A 24,733-nucleotide genomic window follows, 5' to 3' on the forward strand; every position below is an offset into this window, starting at 1 on the left:
ATTTGAGTAGAAAATAAGGTAGTTAGAATAATAGTTCCTAATAGTAAGTTTTAATCATAAATTTCCATCATGAAAAATAAGAATTTAATTTATGTATATGAGGGTTGTAGGTTCATGTCCTACTCCCAATATTTATAGAGAAATTGTTTGGATGTTAGTTTCTATAGATTAAGTGGAAAATGACTGATTAATAATGAAATTATGTTTTACAAGTCCAGAAAAGCAATTAAAACGCGAGAAAATAATAGAAAAAATCAGCTTCACGCTGTATCCCGCACACAGCAGGGTAGTGTATAACACAGTGTTAAGACACTCCGTTCCCCTGAAAATAATAACTATCAATAATTGTTATACATATATTTAGAATATTATACATACAAATATATATGTTGAAGGTTCTTACGGAATATATAAGTAATTAATTAAATAATTATTATTTTAACTTAGGTACTATAACAACGCTGTATCAAGTGAAGAAATATTCAAAGATATGTCAAATAATGTCCAACAAGAAATTTTGTCGTTAGAAATGATTGAAACACTCCTTAGCTGTCCTTTATTTCAAGTAATTTAATAACTTTAATTATCATTAATGTAGTGCTAAAATTAGTATATAAGAAAGGATTTTTGTTCTGCACATTGCGGGGAGAAAGAATCAGGGAACCTAGTGTTACGATACCCCGTTTCCATTAGGACACTTCCGTTCCCCCATTTTCTGATGAATTCTTGAGATATTCCCGAGAAACTCAACGCCGCGCCTTGCCTCGTTACCAATGCGAAGAAATGAAAATATTAAATATTTAATTTCCTCGAGTGGGAATCAAACTCATAACATCGTCAGGTTTATCGTCACACAATAAAAAATAAATTAACGTTAATTATACTTAAGTATACTACAAAAATATTGAATTATTATATTAATAATATTACATTTTTGAAGGGGCTTTTTAGTCAACCTACATTCTTTGGCCGTGAACTATTTTTTTTTCATTTCACCACTTTGGTAACAAAATGAAGAGCGGCGTCTAGTTTTGACACTTATAAGCAACGTTTCGAAAATTGGGTGAAAAGTGGAGAAAGGAGTGTATTAACCCTATGCCTGGCCTCCTATAAATGGGATATCGTGTGAAGATAAAAAAATAAAGAAAAATTATACATATCAACAATATACATGCAGACATACAAATATTTTGAAGTAAGTAATTATTAAATATATCTTGAACGGTATTTTTCTTTAGGATTGCTCTCGAGACTTCCTTCAAACTGTAGCAGCAAATTCCAAAACAATTGTACTGCCGGACAACGAGATCGTCCAACACGCGGCCGATATAGGCAGGGACATGTATATTTTAAAGATGGTTATTATTTATTATGTTTATATATGTTTGAATGTAAACGCGACGGTAGCGGCTTCGATTCCCATTACGGGGAATGAATTATTGTTTATTATTATTTTTCATTTCTTCGCTACCAATGCAAAGCGGATTAGAGTTCCGCCATAGAACTCGCAATGCCTCCAGTATTCGGCAGAAAGTGGGGAACGGAATGTCTTAACACGTGGTTCCCTCTGCATACCATGCTGTGTGCGGGATACAGCGTGAAGCTGATAAAAAACTAAAACAATAGTATTTGATGTTTTTTTTTATTGCAGGGTCATTGTAATATACTTAATAATTTAGGCAAGATAGATTCGTCGATTGGACCGGGGAAAGACATTGGTGTTATAGAAATGTTGTATGGTTTACCTAAAGTGAGTTTCCTGCATATGTTTATAATAATATTTTAAATAGTAAGCTTTTCTTGAGATACGAGTTAAAATATCTCATCTGTCACCTCTTTTCTTTATTTTAAACGGATTTTTTTTATTTTTCACCTACTTTAAGCCTTAATAGGCAAACATTTTTTTTCCTATATATATTATCCAAATAAATTAAATAGGCATAATCATTTTCAATCGCTAAATCGGTATAAATAAGTTTATTTTTTAAACTTGTTTGTATCTCCACTTTAAACTAAAATTTCGAGAAGAATAGAAGAAATTTCGAGAGAATTGACTGACAATTGTAATGACTTCTAATATGTTTTCTTACGACATTATGGTAATTTGTATTTCATTGTACTGAGTAAGAATCGAACCCACACTGTACAATTTACGTAATATAAACAAATTTACAATTATATACATATCCTTATAATCTAAAGCTACCATTAACGCAGGTACACACAGTGCTGACAACGACAAACTGCATATTGCTGCATGTTGAGTACAGCGCGCTCGTGCAGTGCTGGAGCACGTTCCCGGACATCAGTCACCCCATTGTCAAGGTAGGATTCCTTGGATTAGGTAATATGCATTCTAGACCCCGTTTTAGGTTGGAATTTGGGAAATTAGTTGGTGTGTAATTAATTTTGTAGGTTAAATTTTATTTATTTCTTATTAATTTCGTTTCTTCACTCTGTTAACAAGGCAAGCAGCGTTTAGTACCGCCACTCAACACACAATGAAAATTCGACGGAAAGTGAGGAATAAGATTAAGATTGAGGTTAGGTTCCGTTAGCCTACCCCGTTATATGTGGAATAGCTGAAAAAAAGATTTTTTTTTGGCTTAGGGGTAAAAAGTGATGTTTTTTCATTTATTTTTTTTGTATATCTTCTGCTTAGCACAGAGTAGGCTAAAGAAACTAAGTAATCCTCACATATGTATATAGATAATATACATTCTCAATGTATAAAAGATACATTTTTCAATATCTTACACTTCTAATTTACTATTTTATATAATAAAAAAATATGATCAATATACAGATAATAAAACACCCAAAAATAAAAAAGCAAGCCGCCAAGTTTATAGACAGCAAACCTCTAATTGGAAAAATAGATGAGAAGACCAACAGAATTGCTGTAAGTTAGTTTAAAATATTATAAAAAAATATATTAAAGTATATTTTATTTATTTCTATTAATAATTTTAGCAAGAAATAAAAGAAAGTTTCGTAGTAGTGAATGGAAAACGGGAAAAGGAATATTTTATGGAGGTTTTCAATAAACTAGGTGTTATAAGGTTTGTTATATTTTATTATGTTAATAGTACTCCAATTTTTATATCAATTCAAAAATAACGTTAACTTCTGTAGTAGGTACTTAATTTGTTTTTTTAATCATATTATATGAAAAACGAAAAAAAAATTATTTTTCAACTATATTGAAACATATTGAAAGAAATTGATTTAACTATCCATATATTATTATATTTTTATTTATAAATAAATTTAATATTTGTAGGTATATTAGGTATTTTTTCCTACCCGGTTGCATAACTCCACATGGGCTGTTCCTGAAATTCTGGTGCAGCGTAAGATTTATAACGGCAATATATTACGTGTTGATCGTGCCTTATGATATTGCAGTAAGTTATAAAGGAAATTAAAATCGTTTTAAAAACAAAAAATAATTAAAGTGGGTGAAAATTAGGTTCCCATTAAGATACTTCCGTTTTCGTCAAATTCTGGAAGCATTGCGTGTCAATTGGCGAAACTCAACGCCACCGCTTTACCTCGTCACCAGAGCAAGGATATGAAAATATTAAATGCTTCACTTCCTCGAATGAGAATCGAACCAACGATCTTTTGCATTTACAGTCGCTTGTGCCCCTGGCCCTCGATTGCCCAGAAAATGCCTAAAGATAAACTGTAGAGGAGAATCTATATCAATATTCTTGGCACAGGACTTTGTAGCATGTGTTATTAAACGTATGCAAATTGTTAACGATTATGGAGCCCCACGTAACACGTATGTCCATGAAATAGGTCCATTTGTTCTAAAATATTTCTAATATATATTATATAAATTTTGTATATACAATCTATACATCTATAAATATATATGACTGCAGAATTACGTGGCGTAGAGCGCAGAAATTTTGCATGTAGGTTCCTTGAGGGAAGACAAAACAGAAGAACTTTTTTTAGCAGGGTAGGCAGAGGGGATGAGCTGAGCACCTAGTGTTCGGACACTGCATTCCTGATTGAAAAACATTAGTGCCCCAATTTCAGGCAAATTTTTCTTTGTAATCCAGATTTTTTTAAAAGGGCTATTATAAATGTATTTTTTATTTATATAATTCGGGCTGAAATAAATATTTATAAAAAAAGATCACCACCAGTTCCCCCATTTAGGTTTTCCCTATAAATTATAAATTTTTTAGACCAGACAAAGTCAAAATAGAGGGAACTACAACTGGCCGGATATAATTTTATATATAGACATCGTGCTGATGTCTTACGTTGCGTACTACGACGAGAGATCACTGCTAGTGACACACCCTTTATATACGTTGACAAAATATTTAAAACATGCATTTTTATTGGATATTATCAGTATATTTCCTTTTGAAGAATTGGTGAGGATTTTGTATGTTATTAACATTATTGACTGAGTCCAGTCAATCTACACCAGTCGTGGTCTACTCAACTCGCAATGCCTGCAGAACTGGGCGGAAAACAGAGAACGGAGTATTTTAACACTAGGCTCCCTCTGCCTACGCTGCTCGATAATCGAACCCACATACCCCTGCTGCACCACGACTGGCCTTAAAATTATTTTAATTGATTCTTTATTAAACTCTTAGTAAACTTTATAAAATAAAATAAATAATAATTCAATATCAGGTTACTTATGACTTCTCTGTAACTTGTATGTTATAGAAAATATTTTTCAGATAAAAATAATAAATGAGGATGCCGACACAGACATTTATAGGATAAATCGAATATTATTGGTAAGTATTATATGCGTATATTTTGTTATAGGAATTTTAGTCTTTTTACGAGTATATCATTGCCATATAGCGGATGGGTCCGAAGAGCTGAGGATCGAGTGTGATGGCGAGAATTGGGGAAGGCCTATGTCCAGCAGAGGACAAAAGATGGCTGTTGATGATGATGATGATGATGATGATCATTGCCACACTATGTTTCTAACACTATTCTTATATGTACTAACATAATATACTATGTTTATTATTCATATATTTATTTAAAATGACTTATATAACCTACAAGATGTATAGAAGTGCTTATGTTAATAACAATTTGCTCAGTTATCATAAATTTTATTTAATGATGTTGTATTTCAAACTAAATAAATTAATTTTATTTTTTATATTTACCAATTTTTTAAATATATTTTCTTATTTAAAAGTAAAAAAATCTAAATTTTAATACTATAAGATAGAACTTACGTATTAAACCATCGGAAAGTACACGTAATGGATACAATTTATTTAATAGGCTTCTAGGACAGTATAATTAATTATAAAATATTCTAATGAGTGAGCTCACAATTGGTTTAGGGTTAATTAAGGCCTTTTCACTCAGAAATTAGCATTATTTTATTTGAAATTACCATTATAACACTGATTCTCCCATATTTTAATTCAATGTTTATTGAAAAATATTCTAAGCATAGCTTGAAGGGGAAAATTCCCAAATATTTTTGCAAAGTAAATTTTGTCTCTTAACTAAGCAATAATTGAAAACCTAAATAAATGCTACTAGTGTGAAAAAAGTCCTGTAATTATTGAGGCCGGTAGTAATGGAGCGATACGAGGAAATGGTATATTAATTAAATTTAAATATTTACAATTTCTCAATATCCATCCTCTAACATTTTCACAGTATGATATTTAGTATTTTCTATTATTTCCAAGATTTTCCGCATAACTGGAACATTTAAATATTGGGAAGGCGATATAATGGAAGTGAATCAATTGGTTGTTCTTCTAAAGTTCCTTCCGATAGCTTTGACGATAGTCAATTTTGCCTCAGCGTTTGTTTTTATGAACTCTTGTAACTCCTTCATGGCACCAGAAACTCATAATATTATGGTTAATTGTACAAGGATACTCGCATTTACTGGTGGGAAATTTAAATCAAAACGTAAGAAATATTACTATAATTCAATTAACTAAATATATAGTATATATAGCAGGGTAGGCCTAGAGTCTAGTGTTAAAACATTCCGCTCCCCACTTTCCGCTGAATCCTGGAGGAATGGTGTGTTGAGTGGCGAAACTCAACGCCGCGGTTTGCCTCGACACCAGAGAAAAGAAATGAAAGTATTCAATATTTCATTTCCTCGAGTGGGAACCTGTGAAATTTAAACATATACTTCTCTATATCAAATAAGTCAATTCTTTGATTAATTGAAGTTTACAGGCTTACACAAAATGTAAGAAAAAATAACTTTTAGGGCTTCGAACCCACAACTAATGATCAAGTTCAAATAATTCGAAAGTAAATATATATTTTTTTATAAATAAAATACGTAGTTAGTTTGTTTTTGCTTCTAGCTGCCCTCGTGGAGTACGTTCATGTATTTTATTGGGTATTCGAAATATTTGTCGGTAAGCATCTATATTTTAAATAATATAATAATATTAATATCTATAACGTTACATCATAAAATGTAAACCTGTTAAATCATTTTTTTATTTTTCATGACATTACCGTAAATTGTATTTAATTGTACTCTGTGAGAATCGAACCCATTACATAATATAAACAAATTTACAATTCGTTATGTAAATTTCTAGACCATTCGTAATTATAAAAAATATATAAAACTTTATTTAATTTAAAATAGTAGAAGAGACAACACAACTGAATTTTCGAAATTGTAAAAATCTTCTAATAATACATAATATTATATTTACTCACTGTTTTTTAATCTAAGGAGGGAACGGAGACTCTTAACACTATGTTCCCTCCGATAATCCTGCTATTTGAGAAAAAAATATATATAAAATAAAAAAAAAAATCTTGGCAGGGTGTGGATGTACCCCAGTAATAGTATCAAATACCATAGACGTGTGGTTGACTATGGCGCTACAAATTATTGGGCTTCTATACTTCGCACTCATGTATGGGTATATCACTTCTACGAGATCAGCAGCTTCTCACGCTCTGTTAGCTCATAATGTAAGTTTGGTTGTAGTTATTTTAACTTTTCTATTCCACTTCGATGAAGATGAAAGATGGCTGCTGATGATGATGATGATGATTTTACTTCGTGAGCTGTGATTGTATGAGAGTAAACCCTTGTAACGGTTTTTTATTAGCTTCGCTGTATCCCGCATGTAGCAGGTTAGACAAAGGACTCCTTCCTTGGGGTTAGAGGAAAGGGGAAATCGGAGTATTATAACACTCTGCTCAGCGAATGATTAAAAACTCAAGAGGTTGTAGTTTCAATTCCGACTAGAGGAAATGAATTATTTAATGTTTTCATTTCTATGCTCTGGTGGCGAGGTAAGGTGTTGAGTTTCACTGGAACTGGAAACTGGGGAGCGAAGTGTTTTAACACAAGGCTCCCTCTACTTACCCTGCTACGTGCAGAATGTAAAAAGAAAAAATATGAATATTATAATTTAATTCAATAATGAATTGTTTATTATTTACTATACTATATAATAAGTATATTATATTATTTAATTTCCAAGCAAACTTTTGTATTTTTAATGTATTAGTACTTCAAATGATAAATCTTATGCCTCCGTGCTCAGAATCTTCTTGTAACGGATATTAAAAGAATATCGAAAAAAAAAGAAATGAAAAAGGCAGCTCGAGTGGAAAATTAAAGTTGTAATTTACTTTATTAGAAACTTTGATCAATAACAATATTGGATTTCGTAGTATAATATCGTACATGTAAAGTTTCTTGGCTCGTGTTTAATAGAGAGAGTCCCTTTTATCATGTCCCTTTATTAACTTTAAATTAGCAAATATTGTCAAGTTTTACAGCAATGATTTTAGTCGGTTTTGTTGTAAAACACAGTGACTTATTCAAAATCAATAGGTTCACACTGTGTAAAGGTAGGCAGAGGAAACTTAAGGAACCTAGTTAAATTTTTCCTCCAATTAAGAAGGGAACAGAAATGCCATTCTCATTTTTCTGCCTTATTCTAGAGGCAATGCGTGTTGAGTGGCGAAAGTCAACTCGCTTCGCTTCGACATTAGAACGACAATAAATATTAAATATTTCAATTCTTCAACTGGAAATCGAACTCACAGTCTGTCATGCTTACGGTTGTGCCCCAGCTTCACGACTGGAATTAGTAAAAATTATAACTTAACTTTTAAAGCTGAAAGCTGAACGTGATTATGATTAATAAACTATAGATGTTAAAAGATAAGAAACAACTCTAGAAAATATTATTTAATTTTGTCAAAATTTAGCTTTAATTGTTTTCATTTATAGAAGTAATTTTTTTTATAAAAAAAACAGAAATCTCTTAATTAAAATATATTTTACTGCCATAATGAAATAATAAAAACAACGAGTTTTATTCGACTGGAATATAATATCAAGTATAATTAAGAGTACTTAGAATAATGTACTCATATTATATAGAAACATGTTCTCTTCATGAATGTTTTAATATTCTACCCTGAAAAGGTGTGCGAAAAATACGGGTGTCACTTTTATAATTAGACTAAATAACATGTGAACCAAGGCACGGGGTTGAGTTCCGCTTCTCAACACGCAATGCCTCGAAATTCGGCGGCGGGAAACGGGGTTTCTTAATACTATGTTCCGTGAAGCTGAAAAAAAAACATGTCTTAATGAATTTTATTTGTAAACAGGAGAAAATAAAAGACTTGACCGATTTCTTATATCGAGAAAACGTAGATCCTATGCTAACTATAAAAACTTTGAAATATTTTGACTACGTCTGGAAAAGAACCCACGGTAGCGACCCACAGGTGCGTAAATTTTCCACTTCGCAACTTTGTATTTCATTAATTTGTATTATTTCTGCTATGATGATTTATGAAAGTTAATTCGGGCGAAAATTTAGTATTTCAAACAAACTTTCATTATTACTTATCCAAATTAACTTTTATATAGAGGATACGTAAATGCTAATTTGCCGATGTCGCGAGATTTCTGTTGCTCGCCTTGTTATTCATCCAAAAACAGGTTAATTTAAATAATGTTTATCATATTTGTAAAATTGTAGAGGCCGTCCTGGTGCAGAGGGGCTGTAACGCGATGGTAGTGGGTTCGATCCTCACTTGGGGGAATTAACTATTATTTATTAATATTATCATTTCTTCGCTCTGACACCAAAGCAATAGGCCGGAGTTTAGCTCCACTACTCAATACGCAATGCCTTGAAAAATTCGATGGAAAACGCGGAATGGAATGTCTAAAAACTAGGTTCTCTATTATATGCGGGATATAGCATGAAGCTGATATATTTGATTTATTTTTATAATTGTAGAAAATCTGCCGAGGTTTGAACTCCGCGTTAATGGAAGACACCCTTGTTTTTATGTACGAGAGGGCACTACGCGAAGTGCCTCTGTTCGGCAAAGTGGAACGCTCTTTCATCAGGGTCATCACGCAGCATCTTCACGAGATGTATTTTCTTAAGAGTGATACCGTCGTGCAATGTAAGGACATGCAGACAAACGTTTATATTATTTACAGAGGAAAGGTATTTATTTCATGTTTTCGTTGTCTTTCATATATGTTCTATCTATTTTTATTCAGCTTTACTCTGCATCCTACATGTACCTAAGTAGATGGAAGGATCTTGGGATTCAAGTTCCCATTAAGACACTTCCGTTACCCACATTCTGCCGAATTCTTGAGGCATTGCGAGAACTTCTCCCATGGTGGAAGTAAGTGCTGTGCTTTGTCTCGTTACCAGACCCAGAAAATGAAAAATATAAAAATTTCATTCGCCTTGAGTAGGAATCGAACATGTAAAAGTCGCTTTTACAGTCACATGTTTGTACTCCTATGCCACAACGTTCTCTAATTATACGTATTATATATCTTTAATATATGTTAAGAGCGATGGATTTATATCATGTAAATTTTCAGGTCGACGTTTTAAGTTCATACAACGAGATGATCACTTGTATGGGCCCTGGTGGAATGTTTGGCAACTTTTCGGGGGTGAGTATCGTCACTTTATTTTTAAAATATAAAACAACTAACGGACGCGCGCAGCTTCGCTTGCGTAATTAGGGGTGAATTCTAATAAACCACGAAACATGTGTTTAATGAAATATTTTTAAGTGTCTAAATTTCAAATTTTATAAAAATTGGTGGCGATTTAAAGATTTTTCCATACAAACTTTCAACCCCTTATTTGTACCCTTAGGGGGAGAATTCTAGAAAACGATGAAACATGTGTTCAATTAAATACTTTTAAAAATCTAAATTTCAAATTTTATAAAAATCGGTGCCGATTTAAATTTTTTTCCATACAAACTTTCAACCCCTATTTCGCCCCTTTAGGGTTAAAATTTTTCAAAATCCCTTCTTAGTGGATGTCCAAATTACGAAAGTGAACATCTGCCCAAATTTCACGTTCCTACGCACAGCGGTTACGGCTGTGCGTGCGTCTTACCTCAGTCAGTGAGGACAAGTCCTTTTTTATATATATATATAGATAAATTAAAAATAGACATTGCAAAATACCATAAAATAAGCCTAAACTAAAATAATAATTCCAGAAATCTATGTCAAGCTCGGAAGTAGCAATTTTCGCAAGCCGAAATTTAGACTTGCTGGTGCTTCCATCACAAACATTCTTCAATTTAGTTAAATACTATCCTAAAATACAAGCGCCGTTGAAGAAGGCGTTTCAGATGTCTAAAGATTACATTTTGCCTATATCCATGGACAACTTGGAGGACGACTCTTCAGGTGAAAAATTGAAATCAAACTTTCCTTCTTTCGTAATCTTATTAAAAGTTTCTTCTTTCGAGTGGGCGATGCACAATGCTATTTCAATTTATAACTTTAATGTTGTTTTGATATATCAGTTTTAGTTTCTGAGCTCTTTGTGTAATGGATAGTAGAATTCTCTTTTTAATAATACACGCTGTCTCACGCAAACAGCAGGTTAGGCAGACACCTATTGTTAAGACACTCCGTTCCCCACTTTCCGCCAATTTTCGAAGGCATTGCGTGTTGAATGGCGGAACTTAACGCTTATTTTTTTATACATAATATATTTTTTTATTTATACTTGCAGATTCAGATTTAGATGTACTGTCACAAGATTCGGCTTTTGATTCTAGAAGTGGCTCCAGCAGATATGGTAATTAGATTTAAATTTCAATTTTAGATAATCATTTATGTGACAAAAAATACATGTAACATATATTATGGCTTGTAAAGAAAATTGTTTTTAAGTTCTATTAAACGAATTATAAATAACATAATAAATTAACTTTCTAATAGGTCAATACAGTTTGTCTAGTTCCCATTCTAGGAGCAACGTAAGCCAAGTTAAATCTTTAGCTAGCGTCATGACGTACCAAAGCTATTTAGACGTGAATAACCTTTTCAAACCGGGCTCAAGATTATTTCAGGTACAGGAATATTAGAAAATATTTAAAATTATTTATAACAAGTATTCTGTAGTGAGGGCAGGGAACAAGCGTGAGACTGTAAGCGCGTTCAGTTGTGGGTTCGATACCCACTCCAGGAAATGAAGTATTTAATATTTTCATTTCTTTACTCTGGTGTCTCAATGAATACCTCAATCTCAATGCCTCCAGAATTTCGTGAAAAGTGGGGAGCGGTAGTGTCTTTATGGGAATGGAATGCGCAAGTTTCCTCTGCCTCCCCTTTTATATGCGGAAAACAGCGTAAAACTTACCTTACCTTATCTTACTAGCGTTTAACAAGGATTTTTCCTTTAATATGATTTTTATAGTAACTTTTCTCATATTTGCCTATATCCTATACCATTTTTCTGGTTAGACAATGACCCTAATGACGTAACTCCGTCATCCTTTTCCAAGCTACTTAAAGATATTGTGTACTGAGTGTCGTATTCAATATCGCACTTTGTGAACATAAAAACACTTAGACGCGTGCCATTTGTACTACAATGAAGTTATTTTCATTATTTTTTATAATTATATACTACAACGGAAATAACTTTCAAAAACTGTAATAAATAGCTTTACGTTGTATATATTTAATTAGGCACAGGGAACGTGGGAACCTTGTGTTAAGTTAAGTTAAGTTTCTATTTAGACACATGCGTTCCTGATGAGCGGCGGAACTGAACGCCGCGCTTTGCCTTGTGACTATTAAGAGGAAATGAAAACTCCTCTGCACCATAACTGGTCTCAATTTTTTTTTTCATAAATATGTATAGTAATAATATTAAATATATATTTCTTTTAAGGGTTTGGGCTATATGACTTGCTTCATGGCAGTCGCTAATTACGTATTGACTTTGTATGAAATAGTCACTCTCAACGATTGCTATATTATATTCTGGTTACAGTCCATATTTGATACGTACTTTTACATTTACCTATATTTATCTATGCATCAGGTAAGCTTAGCTTTTCATTATTTTAAATTATTTATTTATATAATAAAATAAAATTAATTAACTAAAACACAAAACGAAAATCAAAATTTAACTTAAACAAAAAAAACAGAAAACAAAGAAACAAAATTTGTAAATTATTTATAAAGTATGTAAATTGAAACAAAACCAAAACAATATTTTGGTGTTATAAGTAACTTTGGTTACCCATAAACATCCTTTCAAAATTAAAATATATCAAAATTTATTTGAGTTTAATTTTTCAATACATTTTTTAAGCTTCATGCTATCCCTTAACTGGGAACCTAGTGTTAAGACACTCCATCTATCGGAATTCAACGCCGCGCTTTCCCTCTTTACCAGAGCGAAGGAAAAGAAAATATGAAATATTTCATTTTTGCGAGTGGCAATAACAATCTTTCGTACTTATAGTTGCACATTTGTTCCTCTGCGCTACGATTGGCCTCAAGATTAGATATATGTAGATATTTTCTAAAATAATATATAAATATATAAATATTATAAAACAGTTTTTACATATAAAATTTATATAAAACTATAACTAAACTAAACTAACTAAACTAACTACTCATTTCTCAGGGATTTGTAAACCGACATGGCAATCTCATAATAGAGCCATCTAAATGTCGCGCCAGATATTACAGGCACAAACTGTGGGTGTGGTTGGATTTACTAACGAATTTCCCTTTTGAATTATTCGGATTTTGTTTTACGTGAGTTTTTATTTCCTTGAAATTATTCTTTTAATACACTATATAAGTATATTATTTAAAAACGTTATCTATAAGAGCATTAAATAATTTTTCTTCTAGGTAGGAATATTTTTCTAAATGTCCTATTTTTATGATAATTTCTAGTCTAATATCTTCTAATATTGTTTCTATAACTTTAAATTAAATATAAGGTGACAATAATCTATTATTAATATATGAAAATTGAAACGAATCATAAAAACCAAATTCAATTATTCGTAATTTCATTTCGAGTATTGAATTATTTCTTTTCCAGAAACCCACCGCTCGCAATGCACTATTTACGAGCAAATAAATTATTCAGACTCAAATATTTGGTGGAGTTCTATCGCAAAACTTCTGCTGAGCTTACTAATAATTTAACAACACTGCAGGTATTTGGGGAAATATTGTATGCTTTAATTAATTATATTTTGATCAATATTTTATTATGACATTTAGGGGCCAGTCGTGGCGTGGCGTGGGAACGACAGGTTTAGGGGTTCGATTCCCACTTGAGAAAATGATATATTTTCATTTTCTCGACAGAGATTTTTCCTCGCTCTAGTGCAAACTAGTTTCTACGATGCAAAGAGTGGCGTTGAGTTCCTCCTGAATACACAATAGGTCCAGAATTTGGTGGAAAGTGGGTAACAGATGTGTCTTAATGGGAACGGAGTTAACACTAGGTTTACAGGTATGTGTGGGATACAGCTTGAAGTTAAAAATATTATTATAGCAAGTGCTTCGTAAAATAACATATTTCCAAAACATTTTTGTGAATAAAAATATTGTGGACCAAAATATTTGCACAAATTATCCAGCGACCAACAATCGCTCTAGGCTATTGTGTATTATTGTAGACGCAAGTGGATGTATCTGATATGAATTAAAAACGTATTTATATATTTATATATATATATATATATATATATATATATATATCGTTTTTAATTCATATCATACGATATTTGTTTTATATTAGTAAATAAAAAACAAATCTTAAATTTCTACTCGATATCTCCAAGCGTTCCTGAGATAAAGGATCTTGACAGACAGACCGACAACAGATTGATCTTATAAGGGTTCCGTTTTTTTTTCTTTAGAATGTACCGAACCCTAAAAACATTGAAATTATATATGTTTTTAAGTAAAAGTGATGGTGTGTACGTAAGGTACATACGAGTATATTAAAAATATATATATAAAAAAAGCTTTTAATAATCAATTGTATATGAACCTACGACCACCACAGCTGACGCTTACTTTCCATACTTGTACAAGTATGGAAAACTGTGTATAATATAAGAATTTTGATATAATGTAAACAGATGCTACGAATGTTTGTGCGGGATCAGTGGTGAGCCAAATTAACCTTGCGGTTTCTCATAGCGATGTCGTATATCTATATAACTTACATATATATTAAATAATTATGTTGTTCATTATATCCTTATATTTGTATTAATTATAATTAGACGCCGTCATGGCGCAGGTGCTCAAGGGTGTGTTCGTAACGCGATGGGTGTGGGTTCGATCCCCATTCGGGGACTGAATTATTATTATTATTTCTTTGCTCTGGTACCAAGATGAAAGCCCGGTGTTAAGTGTGCCATTCAACACGTAATAACTCGAAAATTTAGAGGAATGTGGGGAACAGAGTGTTTTAACACTTGTTTCCCTCTGCCTACCGTGACGTGCGCGAGATATAGCGTGAAGCTCATTTATTGTTATTTTAATAATAATTCATTAATATTTATTTATTAAATTATTTTTGTCTTTTCATCTAATATAAATTATAATATATTTTATTTTTTTCGCATTTTCAGTCGACAATGACGATTTTCATAGTCATTTTAGTGCTTCACACTCTAACGTGCTCATGGCTGGTGACCCTCATAGCCACGTCGCCCTTCAACTTATTGAGGACTGTTAAACTTTATTTACTTGACGAGTGAGTACGTCACTATAACAAGGGTACAAGGGTACAAGGGTAAAAGCGTGTTGGGAGTACCTTTAACTTATTAAACTCCCTCAGAATATCATTCGATTGTACTTTAATTTAATAACTTTTTGAAAATATCTTTTGTGGGCAAAGTGAGACTGTAGGGGAGTAAACGCGATGGTTACAGGTTAACTTCCCATTTGGGGGAATTATTTAATTTCATTTTCCTATTGCGGATAGGCAGAGGAGTTGAAGTTTTCCTCTCAATACATTGTTTTGGTGCCTCAAGCTGAAAATAAAAGAAAGACGAATATTTTATCTGTCTTTTCCTCGTATAGTATAGTTTTTAACAGAGCGGAGAAATGAAAACATTAAATAATAATAATTTATTTCCTCAAATAGGAACTGAACACACAATGGTCGCGTCCACAACCCCACACATGAACCAATGCATCAGCTGTGACATCCTCTATTTTTTTATAATCATATACGTTTGAATAGTAAATTTTACACTCACATTTTTTTCATAACATAGTGATACACCCCAACGCGAATGGGACTACACGACCTCGTTCTACGTGGTAGTTGCTGAACTAACATCGACTGGGGGCGATGAGTTCGTTCTAGAGGAACTGGTTCCTATGATAATACTAGCTATATGCCTCATTTGTGGTAAGCTGCTGGCTGCCACTGTCATAGCCACAGCCATGCAACTGGCATATTCCAGCAAATACGCTCTAAATTCATATGAGAAAATCACCAAGGAGTTGATTGATGTTTTGAAAAATCAAGGATTGTCAAGTATTTTGTAGTTGTTTTATATTATTTTCTTATTTTATACTGATTTTACTAAGGGGCTTATGTTTTTTTATAAGCTGTTATTTATTTTTGTTTCCCGCATGTATGCAGAGAGAGCCTAGTGTTAAGACACTCCGTTCCCGTTCTACGGTGAAACACTACTTTTTTAAAATTGTACTTGTGTACATTATATCTATACCAATATAATAAAGCGGAAGTTTGTTGAGAGTGAGAATGTGAGATTCCATGAAAAAAAAATTATAAAATTAAAATTTTATATATATTCTTTATTTATTTATAAAATAAAATTAAATTTCATTATAGATTATCAATTAACGAAATTTTGGAAATACACTCAGCAGCTGTGGGTGACTGAAAGAGGAAGACAGGTATGAACACAACATATACATGCATAAACAACTTTAATATTTAAAGTCAGGTGATAATATATGTATGTACCTAATCCACATTACCGAATTAATTAATCCCTATTAGAATAATATTAATGTAAAAATAGTCTATAATAAACTACGTACATTCGTGTATATAGTAGGTAGTGATTGATATTAGTGCTTTTGTTATATGAGGTAATTATAATTTAAACACCAGCTTAATTGAATTCCACGTTAATAATTATTATCGAATACCATTATATTATTTTATAATTAATTAACATTTTAAATATACACGAACTGGCCGATAAAATATATTAATTATTTCATATATTATATATTCTTTTATGATTCTAAAAATGATAAAAGTAGATTAAATTATTTTCAAAGTAACGCGATCTGAAAATTACTGAAGTGGAAATGTTAAAAAGTGTAAAATTGAGATACAATTGAATTGTTCTGTATCTATATACAATTATACAATATATAAATTTTATACAGGATTTTCTATTAAGTAATAAAGTAATTTCAATTAATTGAAAGGAATAATGAAGTATTTTGACAATAAGTTTTCTCTGCCTACCCAGCTATAGCGAGATTCATACATACAATTATGTTTATATTCTTCTCTACAAGAATTAAAAAAAAAAACAATAACAGACGTTAAAAAAAATTCAACTTTACGACAAAAAAATATTTACGTTTTGTACATTTCGTCCAAATTTGAGACATTCCGAGATGAATGACGGAACCTAAGATTACATTTTATTTTGTGGGGAAATGCAAGTACTGCATTGCCCTGAGTTGGTATCGAACCCATAACCACTGCGTTTACAATCAAATTCTTTTCCAATTTACCACGATAGCACGAATAAAAAAAAATAATTCTAACAAAAATAAGAATTTTTGTATATTCAAAATAAAAACAAAATCTCAAAAGTGTAGAGTTACTTTATTTAGCTTTTCTCGGAACTTAAATGAGAAAAATATTTTTCCAACTACATAGTCGTAGAGGAGAATTTTGCAAGAATTATTCTGAGAAATTATTAACTTTGGTTTTATCATATTTATCAAGAAATATATTAAATATATATCAATTATTTGAAATATCAAAAATATTTTTCATAAAGTTAGAGATAAACTTAACGAAAATATAGTTTGTTTTTAAGTTTTAATTTTTTTAATTTTTGTCACTTGTGACTCAGTAACACGAACGTGTGACTGTCAATACGATAGGTTCTAGGTTCGATTCTCACTGATTATAAGTTTCTAATAGGTTTGGGTACCGTAACTGTATCGGCATCGGATATCTCCAATAAAAAAACAGGAATATTTAATTGTGAACTCCCTAAATTATTTTTTTAGAATATTTTTTTTTATTTTTTTTATTTTATAATTTTTAAATTAAATTATTTTTCTATATATAGAAAATCTTATTAACTAAAAGTTCCTTCGATTCCCCAAGTTACCAGCTTTGATAGCAAAAACTCCGTACGTGCTCCGCTGCGACCTGATGTCGGCGATGTTCGGCCAACATTTGCGGAGTTGTTACCTTTTCGCTGACACCGGCGAGCCTTTCCTTCGTCAGCTCACCGTGTTGCTAGATTACTCGGTTTATTTTCCAGGTAAGTTTTTCTTCTGTTTGAACTGGTTTGTTGTATAAGAGAAAATAATTTTGTAATACTGTTTTCAACTTCTTGTTCTTTAGAATTGCTTGACAATTCGCACACGTGTTAGATCTGGTGACAATACAAAACTTTCGTAGCATTATACTGATATTCTGGCAAGAATGCTACTTTAGATTGCACTTTTTTTAAAATTAAACTTCTATATTTTTGTTATCATGTTTCTTTAATCTTTTTTTTTCTTTACGCTGTATCCGCTTCAGACAGAGGAAACCTAGTGTTAAGTCACTCCATTCCCCATTTTTCGCAGAATTTTTCGAGGCATTGCATGTTGAGCGGCGGAATTTAACGCTTTTTGCATAGAAATATACCAGAGCGAATAAATTAAAATATTAAATATATAATTTCTCATTAAATAGTAAAAATTAAATATTCGGAAAATATCAAAAATTAACTATTTTCGTTCTTTCTAGTATTTTTAATGTTCCCATTCTATAAAATTAATTTTAATTTCATTAGCTTTGGTTCCATATAATTAACTTCATTTTAATATTATTTTATAAGTTGCTTGTAACAAAAGCTAACCAAAAACAAATGAAATGCATTCGATCTTTATACGAAGCCGACGACTTGAAGTTGATAAATAGAGAAAAATGAGTTAGTTAATTGGTTCATACATCACTCTACGGAGTTGTAGGGGAGGCATCTAATAATTCTTATACTGAACAAAAAATAATACGGAAGTCGTTGTTTTGTTAGATATTATTTCTTTATTTACTTTTCCCCTCTTTCCGCTGAATTTTTTGAGACATTGCGTGTTTAGTGGCTACTCGGGAGAGTAATAATTATAATTAAATTTATGATAAATATTATAATATAATGTATTATAATTAAGTAATTTTCATTTTTCCACTTTACGTGAAAAAAATTCTGTACAATGCCATAGCAATGCTGTAAAAAGCGTAAAGTTGAAAAAATCTTTTATATCATAATTAAATATTTTTATTGAATATTTTAATGTGAAAAACTTAAAATATATGGCAGTCCAGGCCAGGTAGGCAGGCAGGCAGGTAGGCATATAGGCAGGTATAGGGTTCTTGTGGGTTCGAATCCCACTCGAGGACAAGAAATATTTAATATTTTCATTTTTGCACCCTAGTGTCGTGGCAAAACACGTCGTTGAGTTCCGCCACTCAACACGTAAAGCCTCAAGAATTCAGTGGAATCTGAACACCAGCACCATCTACCGACCCTGATATATGCGTAATACAGTGTGAAGATGAAAAAAATATATATTTAACCTAGTGCGTGTTAAAAAATAAAAAATATTATACCCCGACTGAAAATCGAACCTGATTAGTGTCTGTTAAAAGAGAAAAGAGATAGAAATCTAACAATTTAAAAATTATAATCAGCAATTTTAAAATATTATATTATACATTCTAGGCAATTACATAGTGGTAGCGGGTGACAGTGACGCCCGCATGCACTGGGTGGCGTTCGGAAAAGTCTCCGTGGTATCTGTACGACCTGATCTAACTGAAACCACTCACGAGATGCTTGGACCTGGAGATATATTTGGCATATTTCAAGGACTTAATAGAGGAATAGGTCATTGCTTTTCCTATAGAGCTGAAACGAAGGTATTTCAACAATAATTAAGTTTCAAATTATTATTTAAATTTGCTTTTTTTATTGCCCCTATACTTGAGGGGATTAAACCCCCAACTACCGCGTTAACTTTCAATTATATCACTGCACGACGTTGTCCTCTTTTTAAATCAAATAATGTGATATAAAAACGAATTTATTCATATAAGTATTCATATTAAACATTTTAATATATTTCAGGTTGCTATAATTACCCTAAGCTTAGATTCGTGGATCAACATATTACCAAACTTTCCGGATGCGGAGAAAATCATTTGGGAAAGATCGGAGATTTTGTTTACAAAAATATAATATTAATTAATAATAACAGTTTTCTATTTAAAAAAATACCTACCCTGCATGATAGATGGATAGCCTTGTGTTAAGACACTTCGTTCTCCATTTTCCGCCAAATTCTGAACACATTGCGTGTTTACTTGCGAAACTCAACGCCGCGCTTTGCCATAACACCAAAAAAAATGAAAACATTAAACATTTAATTTCTTCAAGTGGGAATTGAACCTATAACCAATCACGCCCTGAAATAAGATGGCAAATGGAATTCGTTTAATACAGCTCAGGCACGAGCTCGCTATGGAGCGGTTAAACACTGTCGATTCTATTAATGTCCTCTGTAATACGTAGATTAATTGTTATCAGTCGATGTTGATACAACTGGATTCTCCGTACATGTATTAATTTACAGAGGCATTCAATTGAAATAATTTATTAATAGGGAAATTGTTGGTAGTAAGTAATAATATAATTTAAGTATTTCTTATTCTTTTTCGACAGATGGACGAAAAAAATAATCTTATAAGGGTTCCATGTTTTCCTTTTGAGGTACGGAACCCTAAAAATAGAAAGATATTATAAATTTAAGGTGTAATTGGGTTATTTTTATTCTTAGACAAAATAATAAATAAATAAATTATTACAATAATTACAATACAAACAGTCACTCTTTCCACATCAATCATTAATGTGGAAATCAATAATGTGTGTCGAGGCAAAGCGCGGCGTTGAGTTCTGCTACTCAACCCTGCCTCCAGAATTCGGCAGAAAATGGGGAACAGAGTGTCTTAACACTAGATTCCCTCTGCCTACCCTGCTGTGTGCGGGATACAGCGTGAAGCTGATTAGTTTGATTTAATCATTAATTTAACATATAATCGAATAAAATGCACTCAACGATTCCGATTTGAGCTTCTGTAGCGATTAAATAATATCGATTCTACGAATGTATTGAATCGACTTCAACTTAAACGTTCGCAGATTAATTCGATATCGGTCTGTACATGCTCACTGCGATAAGTACTTACGGTATTGGAACTACTAGTTTCGATTATATGAGAGTATTTACCTATATAATGGAACAAATGTGTATAGAAGTTATTTAATTTAAGTATTTTTATAAGTAATGGGTCATAAGACCAGACAAACATAAAAATTAAAGAAATAATAATTATGTTATAATTATTTCAATAAAATTAATTCTTATATCGTGGAACAGTGGCACTAGCGTGCGACTGTAAGCTTGGCGGGTTGTGAGATCGATCTCACTCGAGGAAATTAAATATTTCTATTTCTTTGATGAGTTTAATGAAAAGAGTACAACGGAAGCGTATTAATGGGAACGGAGTATATTAACACTAACTACCAAGGCTTCCTTTGCCTACTTTCCATCACTTTTAAATAACAAAAGAAATCCGTATATTATCTACACTCATTTTTCTTTACTTTCTATTCATATTATACATTCAAATAAATACATTATCAGAACAGAATCCTACCCTTAAAATACAAATATAAAGTGTAAATAAGCTCAACTAGAATCAAACACGCGCCAGCAGACATGACGTCCTGTATTAACTCTGTACATGGACCGATGCATTCCGTGAGAATGTGAACCAGAGATAACTTTAAAACTGATAAAACCTTAGTCTATAATGAAACGTGTTCGAAAGGTGTACGTGGGCAATGGACTAGAACCAACTAAATGTACTAATATAAAGTATTCCTAGTTATTTTTAACCGAGTTCTGAAGAAAGGAGGCTATTAGTTCGATTGTATTTTCTTTTTTAGGATTCCTTACCTCTTAATAAAAAAGGAACCTTTCTAAGATCACTCTGTCTGTCTGTCTGTCAAGAGCCTTTATCTTAGGAACTCTTGGAGATATCGTGTTGAAATTTAAACCATATATTAAGGTCCACATTCACACACTTGTTATCCTGCACTGAGACGGCTTCAAAAACATCTTAAATAAGTCAACGTATATTATAATTTACGATATGTATTTAGTAAGGCTTTAGCTTTAATTTTAATATCCTTTTGGAAGCTTATTTATCCACCCACTGACTTCGTAATGTAATCAGTCAAGAGTATATTTAAGGAAAATATGTTAATAGGTATGTGTAGAAATAATCAAATAAAATAAACCAACTTCACGCTGTATCCCGCACACAGCAGGGTAGATAGAGGGAACGCAGTGTTAAGACACTCCATTCCCCACTTTCTGCCGAATTCCAGAGGCATTTCGTGTTGAGTGGCAGAACTCAACGCCGCCACAACCAGTCGGTTCCAACAACCAGGCACCAAACCCAATACAAACCTAATAGGCCAGTACAGGCTGGAAGTACACTAAATTGCAAGTATATTAAAAGGTAGACGTAGAAAACTGTCAAGTGGCATTTAGAGCTTGATCTTTCTCCCATCCTTATTCCCATCTCCCATTCTTTTGTCAGTTAAATGGAGAAGTTAACGTTTAACTTGGCTCTTATTTCACATTTATGTTTTTAATGGGACAATATATACAGGAAGTATCAAGTAAAAGCTAATTGCCATTTTAATAATTAGCTCCATACTTCCCCACACCACCAGCTATAAAAAAGACATTAAATACCAACAATTACTTTTAGTGGTGAGTTAAGTCATAATACTAAACATAAAGGAATCTAATTACAGGTAAGTACAGTCTAAACTTTGGGGGGGATTAAGATCCGCAATAAGAGAGTTCTCTCCTTCACAATTTGTCGTCCACATAAACGTGGGGCAAATCATGCTCTCGATATTTTATGGGTTTTAATTTTGGTGTTTTATGTTCTGATAACATCTGTAGAGTAACGGCGTTCGCAGCCAGCGAGGCTTTATGACGCCCAGTTTATAGCTTTGGTGGGCCGCGTCCCCGCTATTTCATAAGTAAATTGCAAATAAAAATAAAATAAATCAGCTTCACGCTCCATGCCGTATATAGCAGGGTAGGCAGAGGAAACTAGTGTTAAATCACTCCGTTCCCCACTTTCTGCCGAATTCTGGAGGCATTGCGTGTGCAGAACTTAACGCCTAGCTTTTCCTCGATACCAGAGCGAAGAAACGTATATGTTTTTTTTTTATCTATTTATTACTATTAAATATCCATACAAATATATTTTTACATTGATGAAAGCACTACAAAAAACCACGAAGGTTTGTCTCGAGTACCATAACTCATCTAAATTATAGATAAATTACTAAACCTTGAACCTACAACCGCCATATTACAGTCACACCCTTGTGCCGCTGTGCTATGACGGCCTATAAATATATATTTATTTTTACTATTTACACCTATAGAAATTAAATATTTCAACGCCCCAACAAACCAGTAAATAGTTTATCACGTTAACGAATACTAGCGTTCTTTTGAAGGAACGACGAACAAAATTGTTAACTTACTTTCCTGTACATTTAAATGGCAATTTCGAGTAGTAGAGCAAAATATGCAATTTAACTTTAGAAACGCAACAGTATTGGCGAAAGAACGAGCGAAATATTTCATCAAAATGCAAAACAGCACAATTTCAGCCACGTACAGGGGAAAGAACTGTATTAACTGGACGCCGGGAAACGGATGATTCGATTTGCATAACTCGTTCACATCGCCGGGTAACCTAATTCTGGCTGACGGGTTAACACGCTGAAACATTGTCGAATTTGGTTCTTTTTTTGATATATCAATGGAGAATTATTTTTAGGGTTATAATTAAAATGTTCTCGTCTTGTATTTTATTATAAATGTTTTAACCTTCTTCTAAAAAAGCAGGATATTAGTTTGACATGTATGTGTGTAAAATTTGTGATAATCATGAAAGTGTACACGTTCTATTTTCGTTCGAGGTAGTGAATTGTTTTCATTTCCCCCCTTTGATATGACAAAGCGCGACGTTGAGCATTCAAAGTTACGAATTCAGACGAAAAGTGGAAAACGCAGAAGTCTTGACGTGACTTAAAGTGTTCTCTCTGCATACTCTGCTATCTGCTAAATAAGGCGAAAAGCTAAAAAAATCCATAAACATTTGTTTAATGCATCGTAGTCAATTTGGTTTCTCTAATAAGTTTCCTTTCAATCTAGATTTTAATAAAAGTGATAAGTAAAATTTTGTCTTTAAACTTGAATTACTTTAAAATAACATTACACAAAAATAAACATAAACATTATAACCAAAAACAAAACTTTCACAATAGTCTACAAACAATAAACCAAAATAAAGAAGCATCATTTACTTCAAATCGAGTTCTATCCAGGTTACCTTGGGGGAGAAATAAAGTGTTTCCTGTAGTTTCATAGTACATTGTCATCTGTTACCTTTATTCCGGCTGCAAAACTGCCATCCTTATTTTTCATTCTGACACAAGAGCTGAACAGTTACCATTAAAAGGTCCGACGTTTGCCCCCAGAGAGCTCTTTCATCGGTCCGAGAGTGTATGTGTAATACGAGTACAGTGTTCGCGGAGTTAAAAATTATAGACATGCTTGTTATTTTATTTTTATTTAAATTATTGCTTCGGTTTGTATTAAGGAATTTTTACATTTTCATTTCTTAGATCTGGTGTAGAGGGAAAGCGCGGCGTTAAGTTCCGCTAGTCATCGCACAATGCCTTCAAAACTCGGTGGAAAGTGGGGAGTGGAATGTCTTAACTGAGTTACTGGTCTCCCTCTGCCTTGCTACATGCGAGATATAACGTAAAAGCTGAAAAAAATTTATTGATATCATACAGTTTTCTTTAATCAGTAGATGGTCAAGTGGGTAGCGTAGTTAAAAAATCCAATGTGACGGAATGCTAGTCTGTTTAAATAAAGAATATGATGTCGGGCACAGGTCGATTATTTTTTGTATGGAGGGAGTGAAAGAATAATATTTGTTACTTTTCTCTTCATAAACAT

The 24,733-nt window shown here is 32.3% G+C and overlaps 1 protein-coding gene across 1 annotated transcript in view; it reads left to right on the forward strand.

Moving 5' to 3' along the window:
* The window catches only part of LOC146531339 (uncharacterized), a 32,289-nt gene extending 12,447 nt beyond the window's left edge, over nucleotides 1-19,842 (forward strand). The window contains exons 20-46 of the mRNA XM_085198480.1: nucleotides 448-565; nucleotides 1,239-1,358; nucleotides 1,652-1,750; nucleotides 2,218-2,325; nucleotides 2,807-2,902; nucleotides 2,974-3,062; nucleotides 3,284-3,407; nucleotides 4,206-4,400; nucleotides 4,719-4,778; nucleotides 5,709-5,937; nucleotides 6,351-6,404; nucleotides 6,827-6,978; nucleotides 8,641-8,760; nucleotides 9,282-9,497; nucleotides 9,890-9,964; nucleotides 10,528-10,720; nucleotides 11,052-11,117; nucleotides 11,261-11,391; nucleotides 12,219-12,371; nucleotides 12,969-13,102; nucleotides 13,398-13,515; nucleotides 14,950-15,074; nucleotides 15,601-15,866; nucleotides 16,188-16,252; nucleotides 17,721-17,880; nucleotides 19,327-19,523; nucleotides 19,732-19,842. Of these exons, the coding sequence (XP_085054606.1) occupies nucleotides 448-565; nucleotides 1,239-1,358; nucleotides 1,652-1,750; nucleotides 2,218-2,325; nucleotides 2,807-2,902; nucleotides 2,974-3,062; nucleotides 3,284-3,407; nucleotides 4,206-4,400; nucleotides 4,719-4,778; nucleotides 5,709-5,937; nucleotides 6,351-6,404; nucleotides 6,827-6,978; nucleotides 8,641-8,760; nucleotides 9,282-9,497; nucleotides 9,890-9,964; nucleotides 10,528-10,720; nucleotides 11,052-11,117; nucleotides 11,261-11,391; nucleotides 12,219-12,371; nucleotides 12,969-13,102; nucleotides 13,398-13,515; nucleotides 14,950-15,074; nucleotides 15,601-15,866; nucleotides 16,188-16,252; nucleotides 17,721-17,880; nucleotides 19,327-19,523; nucleotides 19,732-19,842 (3,574 nt within the window). The remainder of the gene's footprint in view (nucleotides 1-447; nucleotides 566-1,238; nucleotides 1,359-1,651; nucleotides 1,751-2,217; nucleotides 2,326-2,806; nucleotides 2,903-2,973; nucleotides 3,063-3,283; nucleotides 3,408-4,205; nucleotides 4,401-4,718; nucleotides 4,779-5,708; nucleotides 5,938-6,350; nucleotides 6,405-6,826; nucleotides 6,979-8,640; nucleotides 8,761-9,281; nucleotides 9,498-9,889; nucleotides 9,965-10,527; nucleotides 10,721-11,051; nucleotides 11,118-11,260; nucleotides 11,392-12,218; nucleotides 12,372-12,968; nucleotides 13,103-13,397; nucleotides 13,516-14,949; nucleotides 15,075-15,600; nucleotides 15,867-16,187; nucleotides 16,253-17,720; nucleotides 17,881-19,326; nucleotides 19,524-19,731) is intronic.
* The last annotated feature ends 4,891 nt before the right edge of the window (nucleotides 19,843-24,733 follow it).

This window comes from Heliconius melpomene, chromosome 15 (assembly GCF_056956725.1).
Source record: "Heliconius melpomene rosina isolate 202511_hmr_F chromosome 15, ASM5695672v1, whole genome shotgun sequence".
Lineage (NCBI taxonomy): Eukaryota > Metazoa > Arthropoda > Insecta > Lepidoptera > Nymphalidae > Heliconius > Heliconius melpomene.